The sequence below is a fragment of the Lolium rigidum genome, chromosome 7, assembly GCF_022539505.1.
Source record: "Lolium rigidum isolate FL_2022 chromosome 7, APGP_CSIRO_Lrig_0.1, whole genome shotgun sequence".
Lineage (NCBI taxonomy): Eukaryota > Viridiplantae > Streptophyta > Magnoliopsida > Poales > Poaceae > Lolium > Lolium rigidum.
In genome coordinates, this window is record NC_061514.1 from 272349741 (window position 1) to 272362616 (window position 12876).

A 12876-nucleotide genomic window follows, 5' to 3' on the forward strand; every position below is an offset into this window, starting at 1 on the left:
TGCACCACATCACACGTCAAGCTCACCTGGCATGATGCATCTCATTTTCATCTCATTGATATGGCCGGAATCTTAGCCTATACGCTGAAACATCCAGAGCAAAACCACACCCCGAACGTAATTATACTGTTTTGGGATAATTTGGTACTTTGTTGGCTGGCAGTTCAGCTACACTTATCTGATTGATTCGGTCTGAACCTACCATCAGAGCACTAAATCTGTGAGGGTTGGTTGGATCTCGCGCGCGTGTTCGTGTAGGAGCGTCCTACCGGCGTCTCAGGTCGATCCACGGTTGCTGTACGTGTCGTGTTAAGTCATCTGTGCATGTCTGACGCAACTTAATTAACTTCAGCTGCCGCATGTGGTCAAGAACACCCGGCGTTGCAACAGAGACGACGCGTGAAGCGATGGTGCTTTCGAGTTTTTTTTCTTTCATCTGCAGTAGTGGTTGTGGTTTGTGGTTGATGGGCTACCTAAGTACGTGGAGTGTAGCTAATGTCCCATGCATTACATGCACGGCGTACGTATTACGCAATGGTATTTTGCCTTTGCTTTATCAAGGACAACCTGCTGAGGAAACAAGTAACGTGTGACGAAACCTTTGACTTCCCTAGTCTGAGTCAGGGCGGTCTTTTATTCCCATAGGATTTCACATGCCATGACATAGTGTTTCTACATTTTTTTTTTTCCATTCTTGTACTTCTGAAATCCTTTAAATTAAACATACCTGAAATGGGAATTCGTATGAAAGGGCACAAAAGGATGCTAAGACGGGCTGCATTGATGGGTGACAACTCACCATGTTAGATGGAAAACAAAGGCTCTATTCGGATAAAGATGTATGAGTTTGACTCACAATCAAGAATTTAACTGATGTTCGATACATTCCGAACATGGAGCACAACAACATGGTGAACACCGTAGTCAAACCTAGTTGAAGTGGCCAAAACTAGTTTTTTTTTATTAAATTGAAATGATACTAGGTGTTCATAGTCCTAAGACACAATGTTTTGATGTTCGATACTAATGTGATGTTTGGAAAAATTCCAAATTGTAGTATGGCATGTGGAATTGCATGCTCAAGCTAGTTCAACCAAAAACCGATTTGATGGAAGATACCATGCAATTATATCATGTAAGATTGTTGCACTAGCCAATTCAACCAAAAGACCGATCTGATGGAAGACACTATGCAATTATATTCAATATGTCATACCTTTGAGTCAAATAAATAATCAAATCTCGTCTTGCGAGATGTCATCATTTTTCTCATTTTTAGGGTTACCATAGAATTTGGTCAAACTACCATTGGCACTTAAAGCCAGAACACTTACTAAATTTGTTAGTTGCTTAATTGACTTGTCACTGGTCAATCAAGACATTTCTATTTGAATTAAGACATGGTAAATGTAAGAGCACACATGTTACAATTTGAATTAAGACATGTTCAAGACGTCATCTTTTCAATTTGAATGTAACTATTCAGCGACATATATAAATATATAGATCAAACATAATGACAAGTATGAAACTCCAAAATAAACATTTACAGTACACACTTTTGCATATAAAGATCCAAACATAATGTCAAGTATAAAACTCCAAAATAAAACATTTATAGTACACACTTGTACAGATATATATCCAAACATAATGTCAAGTATAAAACTCCAAAATAAAACATTTACAGTACACACTCATGTATATACAATGCATATGCATCGTGTATCACATATATACATATATATATAAAGAACAGATCGAGCAGCTGTAACATGCGACACCGCTCCAACACAATACATAGCGCTAGCTCCTTGCTAATGCATGAGAGAGCCAGCTCGTCTCACGAGCTCGAGCGCAGGATAACGACATGTACAATACACACTTTTACATAACAATCACACACATGACACATGCATCTCGTATACGCATAAAACATAGATAACTCGCTGATGATGTAGGTAGTCCGATCATGGCTTGGCCTCTGGCTCTGGAAAGTGGAACTCAGGCTTCGGGGGCAGCTCGGATTTTGGGAATGGTGGCAGTTCATGCTTTGGAAACTCCGGCATGGTGGGGTGCGGAAATTCCGGCATCTTTGACACAGCAGGGTGCACCTCTGGCACGGTAGGATGTGGAATTTCCGGCTTTGGCAGCTCAGGCACAGCAGGATGGGGCACTTCGTGCTCCTTTGGTGCCTCTGGTACGACAGGGTGTGGGACTTCGTGCTCCTTTGGCACCACAGGGACAACTGGATGAGGTAGCTCAGGTTTCGGCAGCTCGGGCATTGCAGGGTGTGGCGGCAACTCGGGCTTCGGTAGCTCCGGCACAGAAGGGTGCGGCACTTCAGGCTCCTTTGGCATCTCCGGTACTGCGTGGTGCGGCACTTCGGGCTCCTTTGGGACGACAGGGTGAGGAAGTTCAGGCTTTGGCAGCTCGGGTACAACAGGGTGTGGTGGGAGTTCGGGCTTTGGCAGCTCCGGCGCAATGGGATGTGGTGGGTGCTCCTCCTTCTCCTTGGGCATGGCTTCCTCCAGGTGACGTGCTGCGCTGCTCATGTAACTGCATGAGAGCAGCAAAACCCCGAGGAAGGCAACGGAGGACAGTGTGTTTCTGCACGCCATGGTGAAAGGCTTGCACTCTTGTCTATGCGTATGTGAGGGCTGATTGTTTCTGTGGTGGTTTGGAGACGAGAGAATGCCTGGTATTTATAGCACGCTAAATGAAATTAGAGCTGTCTACATGTTTGCAGGAGAGACTAGATACTAGCGGTCTTACTGAACAATGGCATCTGGCATGGATCCCTGGTAGGTCACCTGCATTCTGGGAGTTGTTTACTGACTTCAGTTATGTGTGTGAAGAAAAGTTCTGTTTGTGTTCAGTCTCTACCCATGCGTAGTTATATGGTGCTTAATTAGTTTGGAATTTTGAGACCTGAGTGATGATATGGCCGGCGAAATTGCAGCACACCACACGTCAAGCTCTAATTAGTGTACTTCGAAGTTACCAGAGTGTAACTGGCTTTAGGCAGGAGCCTTCCTCGAAGATCTACTTATGATTGCATGATGTATCTCATTCTTAAACTATACGCTGAAATATCCAGAGCAAATCCACACCCGAAGTCAGTACTGTTTTTGGGATAATTTGGTACTTTGTCGGCTGCGGTTCAGCTACACTTATCTGATTGATTCGGTCTGAACCTACCAGTGGAGCACCAAATCTGTGGGGGTTTGTTGGATCGCGCGCGTGTGTTCGTGTAGGAGCGTCCTACCGGCGTCTCAGGTCTATCCACGGTTGCTGTACGTGTCGTGTTAGGTCACCGGCGCACGTCTGACGCAACTCAACTTCAGTTGCTGCATGTGGTCAAGAACACCCGGCTTTGCCACAGAGACGACGCGTGAAGCGATGGTGCTTTCGAGTATTTTTTGTGTTTGATGGGCTACCTAAGTACGTGGAGTGTAGCTAGTGTCCCATGGATTACATGCACGTCCTACGTATTACGCAATGCCGCAATGGTATTTTGCCTTAATTTGCTTTATCAAGGACAATCTGCTGATAGTGTTTCTAAGTTTTTTTTTCCATTCTTGTACCTCTAAAATCCTTTAAATCAAACATACCTGAAATGGGAATTTGTATGAAAGGGTACAAAATGATGCTAAAACGGGCTGCATGGATGCATGGGTGACAACTCACCATGTTAGATGGAAAACAAATGCTCTATTCGGATCAAGATGTTTGAGTATTCCGAAGATGAAGCACAACCACATGGCGAATACGGTAGTCAAACCTAGTTGAAGTGGCCAAAACTAGTTTTTTTCTTCAAATTGAATGATACTAGGTGTTCATAGTCGCAAGAAACAATGTTTTGATGTTCGATATTAAATGTGAACTTTGGCAAAATTCCACATTGTAGTATGGCATGTGAATTGGATGTTCCAACTAGTTCAACCAAAAAACTGATATGATTTATGATGGAAGAGACTATGCAATTTTATTCAACACCTCCCCCACGTCTAGGCTGATGTGCCTTTTTTTAGATCTATCACGGGTCTTAGATGTGTATCAGTGGATATCTTTTTAGGGAGGCCACACATATTTATTTTAAATATTCGTTGGCTAGGATTTGAATCCAAAACCTTGTAGCTCTAATACCATGTGAAATTTCATGCTCTAGATAGTTCAACCAAAAGATCGAATTCATGGAAAATACTATGCAATTATGTCATGTAAGATTATTACACTAGCCAATTCAACCAAAAGATCGATCTGATTGAAGAGACTATGCAATTATATTCAACATGTCATACCTTTGAGTCAAATAAATAATCAAATCTAGTCTTGAGATGTCATGATTTTTTTGAGTTGTATATTTTAGTCTTCCAGGTGGATGAGTGCCGACCAGGGTGACCCTCTTGGTAGCTCGCGCGGCGACATCATCGCCGAGGCCACCGTCGAGCCGCCGCCTCAACCAACTCAGACAACCCGAACCACCCACCAAACCCATCCAAGCCCCAACCACCAAGCTCTCGCCAACCGCCTGGCGCCCGGCGGCCATGACGATGCTGCAACCCCTTGCAGCGGCGCTACTGATACGGCCGGTGGACGAGGTCACCGCCGTCATGGGCTGCACGCGCCGCTTCAGAGAGGGACACATAGTACCACTGCGCGCTCTTCCGCGTAGGAAGGAGAACGATGGATGCCTCGTCGGCATGACATCAACGGCCGCGCCATGGCTGCCTCCTCAGATAAGTCTTGCCTGCCCAACAACCCTTCTTGCATGCATATAGATAGACACACCAGTCGCACACGCGTAGGTCGTCTCTCAGGCATGGGACCGGTCTCTCAACCTGCTTTCCCCGGTGACCTTTTCGAAGCCATGGTCATGGAGCGGTACCACTGTGGTACCACGAGGGCTGTCGTCTGGTCCCGAGATTGCACAACTTGGTTATTCCTCTCGTTGTGCTCATCTGGCGTCGCGGTTTCCTCCGATTTCTTCGCCGCCCTGTTACAGTTCTGGTTCGGCGGAAACTCCGACGAGTTCGCCGTTACCGTTGAAGAAGCGGGAGTTTTCAAATTTCGAGTGGCTACCCTTGCCGTTGCCGCAGAGATTGCGGTTCGCGGCCTTTGGGCCATTTCGCCGCTTCGGGCCTCTATCAGCTTGGAAAAGCCCACCCCTGCATGCAACGTCGCGGTGGCTCCTCTGCATGTGCGCCACGGTGGCCTGGAGCTCTCCGCGCCGTCCATCGGTGCAACTTGCCACGGTATGAGTGCTCCGTCAGTGCGCATTGATCAGATGGGACGTCCACGCTGCCCGTTAAGCGGCGCCGCTGGCCGAGCAGCTCCCTGAGGAGACGTTACCGCCTCTTACAGCGGGCTCCTTAGTATGCGGTAATCAAACCAGCTTGGAGTTCCCTTGCCTTAACGCGCAATGGCAAAACCCTCCGACGGTTTTTACTGCTGCCAGCGGCTTCGAGCGACGCGTCTACAGGGTCCAAGTTGACATCTGCAGCTCCTGCTCGCTTCCTTGATCAGAGTGATCCAGGCCATCATTCCGTGATGCCTTCCAGCCAGGCCCTGCCAGGATGTTTGATAGCCCGGGCCATGCAAGTGCCACGCCGCCAAGCTTGGACAGCGGCAACTCCGAATTCAAATACCTCAACCACCACCTCCACCGCCCTCCCGCCCTCACCTCCGTCCTATAAAGACATGCTTCTCCCCCCAGCACAACCCGCCCAGCGCATGTCTTCCACACGTCTGCATCTCCATCAACCCATCAACCTTCATCGGCGGCGTTTCCGCTGCCTAGACTACAACCACAAAGCTTTCAATTGCACCAACTCTGTTGTTTGCTGGTTCTGTCGCCGTTCCGGGCATAAGAGAAACCTCTGCACCATCCTTCTCCGCCTTCGCCGGCAAGCCGCGGCGCCGCTGCGCGAAATGGAGCCTGTTTTCCATGGCCGCCCAACCTCCCTTAACATCCATTGCCCTCCAGTGCAAGATCCACACGCCCTAGCCTGCCTTATTGACGTCCAACCACCACGCCACAATCCCATCCCTTGGCTCAGGCGCGTCTTCCATCAGCGGCTTGGCAACCCCGCCGTGCGTTTCGCCTCGTCCTCCTCCGGCTCTTGCTTCGCAATGTTCCTCCGGCGTCGTGATCACATCTTTGCTCTAGAGCAGAGCCCTCTGCGTGTACGCGATATCGATGACTCTCTTGTGCTGGTTCACATCAAGCCGCACGACGAGGGAGACGGCTCCTTCACCTTCTCGAAAAATTCCCGCTCGATTTCTGGGAGCGCCGCGGGATCAAGATCGCCGTGAGCGGCTTTGCCACCCTCCATAGTGTCGAGCATGGCGTTGTGCGGGGCCATGACTACTCCGCCCTGTTTATCATGGTGAAGGTCGAATCTCCACGTCACATCCCACACCATATCGCTTTTCACAAGCAAGGGGAGCGCGGAAACTATGCGGATGTCTTCATCAACGAGGTCTGGGACACCGCGTCCGGGGGCAGCAGCTCCTCCGACAGCCGCGGTCCATCTCCCCCACCTGTGCCCCGCACCCACAACCTGGCGGGCAGGACCGGCCGACGTCATGACTCAAGCAGCTGTCGCCACCATTCTTACACCTGGGTGCGGACCGGCATCTCTGCGCCTCCGTCCTCGCCAAACCCCAGGAGGGCGGGCTCCACCGCTCCCGCGGCAGTTCTCGGCTCCAGCCACGGCGACCAGGCTACGGCGATCTTGGAGGGACGCCCTATGTCGCTTGCGACTAGACGTGCCCTCATTGCTCCGGAGTCAGCATCGCTTCTCGACTCAAGACCCTCCTTGCTGAGTCCGCCAGGATCAACGCGCCTGTCACACCGGCTGAACCGCCGTTCGCCAAAGTGGCGTTCGTCTCGGTCGGTGAAACGGCGTTCGACGTGGCTGTCACCTTGAGCAGGGCTCGGCAGTTCCGAGTCGGCATCCCCGTCGGAGAGCCTGCGACTGGCGGCGAGGACCAGGTCTTCCCCGTGTACAACTTCAACCGCCGACCGCACGTGGGAGCAGCATGCCTTGACGTGGGCCTCACATGGGAGTGTGTCCGCTCGCTTCTCTTCAGCATGTTTCCCCCGCAGGTCAACGACCACCCCCCTCTGCCTCTGTTACCCGAGATCGACTCCGTTTACCCACCAAAGCTTCTTCGCCCCACCTTTACGATGGGGCCGCCTGTTACTCTACTGGCCATGCTCCCCTCCTCCATGCCTCCGAACGAACCATACACTCAGACCATCCCCACCACCTGTTTCCACTTGTCGTCCCCACCAACCTGCCCCAATCCCCTCTCTGCTCAGTTCCAAACACCAACACATCACCTCTACTCAGCCTGCCTTTCAATCCGATCCGCAGACCACCGGTCCCATACATCTGCTACGCCACCTAGCCCACGGCGCTGGTAACCTGCCAGGCAGCTGGAGCTCACACGCCCGTCCTTGGGGGACCAAACGAGGTGCTGCCTGAAAATCGCATTCTGGCAGCGCAGGGAAGTCAGGAGGTCCTGCAAGACGGGTTCGCTGTTGCTGGTCTCGGAGGATCTTCTTTTGGAAAACAAGGGAATCCGTTGACCGACGGTTCCCTCAGCATGCTGGGCCAAGCCGGCCCGTTCCTCTTCAAGGTGGATGAGAAGAAGGACGACATGCACTCCGTCGCAGTGCAAATGCCGTCTCACACGGCTGTGCTGCCACCTGCTCGCGACCGCAAGGGAAAGGGCCCAATGGGCCAAGTCGAAGCCCAACCAATTCAAATTCAAATGGCTACCGCGCCAGTGAGCCCGCGCAGCGAGCCGGTGGTGCTGCGCACCGACTCTGAGAGCCTACCAGATCTCAATGAGCCGGCTCCTGTCTCGCCGGCCGTGTACACGACGGTGACCACCGTCACATACCGCCGATGCAGCTCAAGAATTCAGAAGATGCAAGACGGTCGCAGGGTGGACTCGGTGGAACGGGCCTCCCAGCGCAAGGCCTCGGGCGCCGGTGACTCTGACTCATCCATCAACACTGCAAACACTCGCCGCCGCAAGACGAGGAGGATCCCAGACATCAACGCCGTGGCGCTGCTTCCCATCACCTCAACGCCACCATAGATGGAGCGCCAGACACTGATGGATCTCGCTGGGTGATGTGGTATCACGATGGACATGGCCGATGTGGCTCTGAAGAACCAGGAGGCCGAAGCAAGCTCGGAGAGGACTGTCTCCCATGGCTAGGTCAACGTTGCTGCGTCTAGTTCCTGTTAGGTGTTCTGTAGTTAGGGTGCTTTTATTTACCCGCCAGCATTTTCCCTTTCCTTCAAAGTTGGGTTTGCTCACATTAGGTGATGCCCTAGACCAACATTGCATTTTACTTTCCTCCACCGCTTGTAACGCACCCTGTAACACCAACAGTTTATTCCAAGTCTGTTGCTTATCCTCTGTCTTCTTTATGCTTCACGACACTACATCTCATTTTGCATTGCATGGCTACCTTCTTATCCAGGGACTCCTGGGTTCCAAATGAAATTTTTATTTTGGAACACTAGAGGACTCGGTGATGATGACAAAAACTCGATAGTCTTTAAACAGATTGCTGAGGCAGGGGAAAACATCGTATGCATTCAAGAAACTAAGCTCACTGAGATCACCATATTCAAGGCAAAGCAATTTCTTCCACCAAAATTCACTAACTTTGCATACCAACCATCGGAAGGTGCATCAGGTGGTACTCTCATTGCTTGGTCAGATAAAGAGCTTGATGTCACTAAGATTATGAAAAACAAGTACTCAATTACTGTCCATGCTAAATCCATGTCTGACGACACAACTATCACTGTAACAAATGTTTATGCTCCGTGTGATGCAGCAGAAAGGAAAAATTTCTTCCAGGATATGCGGGTTCTACAACACTCTGTTCTTGCCCCATGGGTACCGACAGTCGATTTTAATATCTATAGATATGTTATTGAGAAAATAATAGCAATATCGCTTGGAATGAAATGGAAGCCTTCAACGACTGGATAAACAAGCTGGAGCTCATGGACATAGATATATGCAACTCCAAGTTCACCTGGACTAACAAGAGACGAGATCCAACCCTTGTAAAATTGGACAGAGTCCTTGTCAATCTACAATGGGGCCAGAAATTCATCAACTCTGAATGCAAAACAATGGGCAGACCAACATCGGATCACAAGCCACTGCTGTTGGACAATGCTGCACCTACTGCTAGATCAGACATATTCAGACATGACGATCACTGGTTAGTCTGTAATGATCTTATTCAGATAACAAAGGGTATTCTCACGAGGGGAACGCGAGAAATGGCTCCTGTCACAGGGTTAAACCATAGGCTACGCTCGGTCAGGGCAGCTACTAGAGCATGGCAGAAGCAGAACAAATCTCTCAAGGCAATTCTCTCAAATACTAACCACATGGTTATATTCTTCGACGCTGTGGAGGAATGGAGGCAGCTAAATAATATGGAGTTCGTTTTTAGACAGATTTGTCAGGATAAAAGTAAGCAATTGTGCTTTGCTGAAGCCAGGCGTTGGAAGACAAGAGCCAAGATCAAGTGGTGTTAGCTTGGGGATGAAAATTCAAAGTTTTTTCACACAGTGGCCACTTACAGATACAGGAGAAACAAGATAAGATTTTTATCGCACAATGGCACTGAATTCTTTCAGGATAAAGAAAAGCTGAGCATTGCTACTGAATATTTTGCTGAGATTTTCTCTGAAAATAGGAACTGGACACCAAATATAAATCTACATACTCTATATGAATCTCAGACTGAACAATCCCTGGCTGATTCCTTCTCATGGGATGAAATTCTTAGAGCAATTCAGTTATTGCCTACCGGCAAGAGCCCAGGTCCAGATGGCTTTTCCAATGAATTCTACAAGCTATACCTACAGGAACTAAAGCACGATCTGCTAGCTTTTTTCCAGGCTTGGCATAACCTAACTGTCGACCTCTCTGGTGTCAACCTGGCCTTTATCGCTATACTACCCAAACAAGAAAACCCATAGGTGATCAAAGACTACCGGCCAATATCTCTGCAGCACTCCATTCCTAAGCTCATTGCCAAGGTCATGGCAAACAGGTTGCAGCCTAAGATCACTAAGCTAGTTGACTCAATGCAGTCTGGGTTTATAAAAGAAAGGTCTATTGTAGAAAATTTTGCTGCTGCCATTGATATGGTTCAGTCTGGGAACAAGTTGAAGAGGCCAATTATTGTCCTCAAACTGGACTTCCAAAAGGCTTTTGACACTATACATTGGGAAGCAATTTATCACACACTAACAACTAGAGGATTCCCAGACAAATGGATACAATGGGTCAGGGAGCTGCTACAGACCTCTCAGGCACAAATGATAGTAAATGGACAATGTGGTAGAAAATTCAAAGTACAAAGGGGTGTCAGGCAAGGGGATCCTCTGTCCCCATACATTTTCATCATTATGGCAGATATTTTGCAACAGATGCTTCATAAAGCTTATGACTCTGGATATTTACAACACCCAATTAGTCAAGGATCGCCATTGTCTGCCTTGCAATACGCCGATGACACCTTACTCATCATTCAAGGGACAGTCCAACAGGCCACCTTTGCGAAGCACATACTGGGATGCTTTCTCTAAATTCACTGGATTACATATCAATTATCAAAAGAGTACCTTTGTGCCAATGCACATGACACAACAAGTGCAAATTGACACTGCTTCAATACTGGGGTGCACCCCTGCAACTTTACCATGCAAATACCTTGGGCTGCCAGTCTCAATATGCAAAATCTCCAATCAAATGCTACAACCAATTATCAATAAAATTCTGAAAAGGTTGCCAGGATGGATGCCTAGGCTTATGTCTTCTGGAGGTAGAATTCAGATGATTAATTCTTTCCTCTCTGCGATCCCAAACTTCTTCATGGCCTGCATTGAATGGGATCAAGCTAGTATTGATGCTGTTGATAAGCTTAGAAGAGATTTTCTTTGGAAAAACAAGGAAAAAATCCAAGGGGGCCACTGCCTCGTCGCTTGGGATATTGTCACTATGCCCAGAATGCAAGGGGGACTTGGTATTAGGGACCTGAGGGCGCACAACAAAGCAGTCATGGAAAATTTCACTGCCAAACCGCTATCAACTGGGGCCGGTCCATGTTTTTCATGGCTTGCCAACTGCAACATGCATGATCACATACCAACAACAACTGCTCGCATTGATTCACCGTTTTGGAGATCAATCTGCAAGCTAATACCTACTGTGCAAAATGCTAATATTTGCAATCAAAATTCTGCCAGCCGAATCTCCTTCTGGAAAGACAAATGGACTACGCTAGGGAGACTACATATTACTATGCTAGTTCTGTTCTCCTTTGCAGTGGATACTGACTGCTCAGTCGCTTCCCAGTTTAATGGGCTAACTTGGGAGATTAGCCTGTTTCAACCCTTGTCTATGACTGCTCAAGCACAGCTGCAAACTCTTATGGCTGAACTAACAAACACTCAACTACCACACACCAATCCTACTGGCAAAAGACTCATGATCAACACTGGCAAGCAGCCAACAGCAAAGGATTTTTACAAGCTTTTCACAGACCGAGGTTTGATTTGGGAGGGCTACAAATGGGTATGGCAAAATGTCGTCCCTCTTAGGCACAGATTTTTCCTCTGGTTAGCTTTCAGAGGAAGACTAAATACTAAAGACAATATGGCGAACAAGACCTGATGCTCAGATGCGGGATGTGACCAGTGCCCAGCACTAGAATCTATACATCATATCGCCCTACACTGCAAGCAAGCGACATGGGTCTGGAAACATCTTGGACAAGCCCAAAGCGCAGCAACTGCCAACACTATTAACTAGTTCATCTTCATCACTGACGGATCAGTTAAGTCAAAAACTTGGTCGGTCTGCGCCGCTGCATGCTTCCATGGCTTATGGAAAGCGAGGAATGAGAGGGTGTTCAACCATAAGCAAATTGCTAGACAAGCGCTTCTAAGCCAGATCGCCAGTGAATTGTTGCTCTGGAGCAAACGATCCACAAAGCTGCAGCCACAGATCAAGCTATGGGCTGACAAGCTTCTTGCTCAATAGGAGCTCTTTTGCTTTCTTTCTTTCCTCTTTTTCCCCCCTCCAGGGCTGCCCCTGGCTTGTAAATCCATCCCCAACCCCCTTGTAACTCCTCTGGTTACCATAAGGTGTGGGCAACTACACCTTCATATATAGAAATATATATCACTCAATTTTTTTCTCATTTTTAGGGTTACCACAGAATTTAGTCAAACTAGCATAGCCACTGAAAGCCAAAACACTTATTAAATTTGTTAGACGCTTATTTGACTTGTCACTGATCAATCAAACCATTACAGTTTGAATTAAGACATGGTAAATGTAAGAGGACCCATGTTTCAATTTGAATTAAGACATGGTCAAGACATCATCTTTTCAATTTGAATATAACTATTCAGCGAGATATATACATATATAGATCCAAACATAATGTCAAGTATAAAACTCCAAAATAAAATATTTACAGTACATACTTTTACATATAAAGATCCAAATATAATGTCATGTATAAAACTCCAAAATAAAACATTTACAGTACACACTTTTACATATATAGATCCAAACATAATGTCAAGTATAAAACTCCAAAACAAGACATTTACAGTACACACTCATGTATATACAATGCATATGCATCGTGTATCACATATATACATATAAAGAACAGATCGAGCAGCTGTAACATGCGACACCGCTCCAACACAATACATAACGCTAGCTCCTTGCTAATGCATGAGAGAGCCAGCTCGCCTCACGAGCTCGAGCGCAGGCTAACGACATGTACAGTACACACTT

The 12876-nt window shown here is 47.8% G+C and overlaps 1 protein-coding gene across 1 annotated transcript; it reads right to left on the minus strand.

Moving 5' to 3' along the window:
* Positions 1–1643: 1643 nt before the first annotated feature.
* On the minus strand, positions 1644–2657 carry LOC124677810 (protein PELPK1-like). Its single transcript, XM_047213763.1, has one exon. It carries the CDS (start codon positions 2619–2621, stop codon positions 1971–1973), a length of 651 nt encoding a protein of 216 aa, XP_047069719.1. The 5' UTR covers positions 2622–2657; the 3' UTR covers positions 1644–1970.
* Between the last annotated feature and the right edge of the window lie 10219 nt (positions 2658–12876).

Coding starts and splice junctions, on each gene's coding strand:
- LOC124677810 (XM_047213763.1), bottom strand. CDS start 2,621: ATGGCGTGCAGAAACACACTGTCCTCCGTTGCCTTCCTCGGGGTTTTG.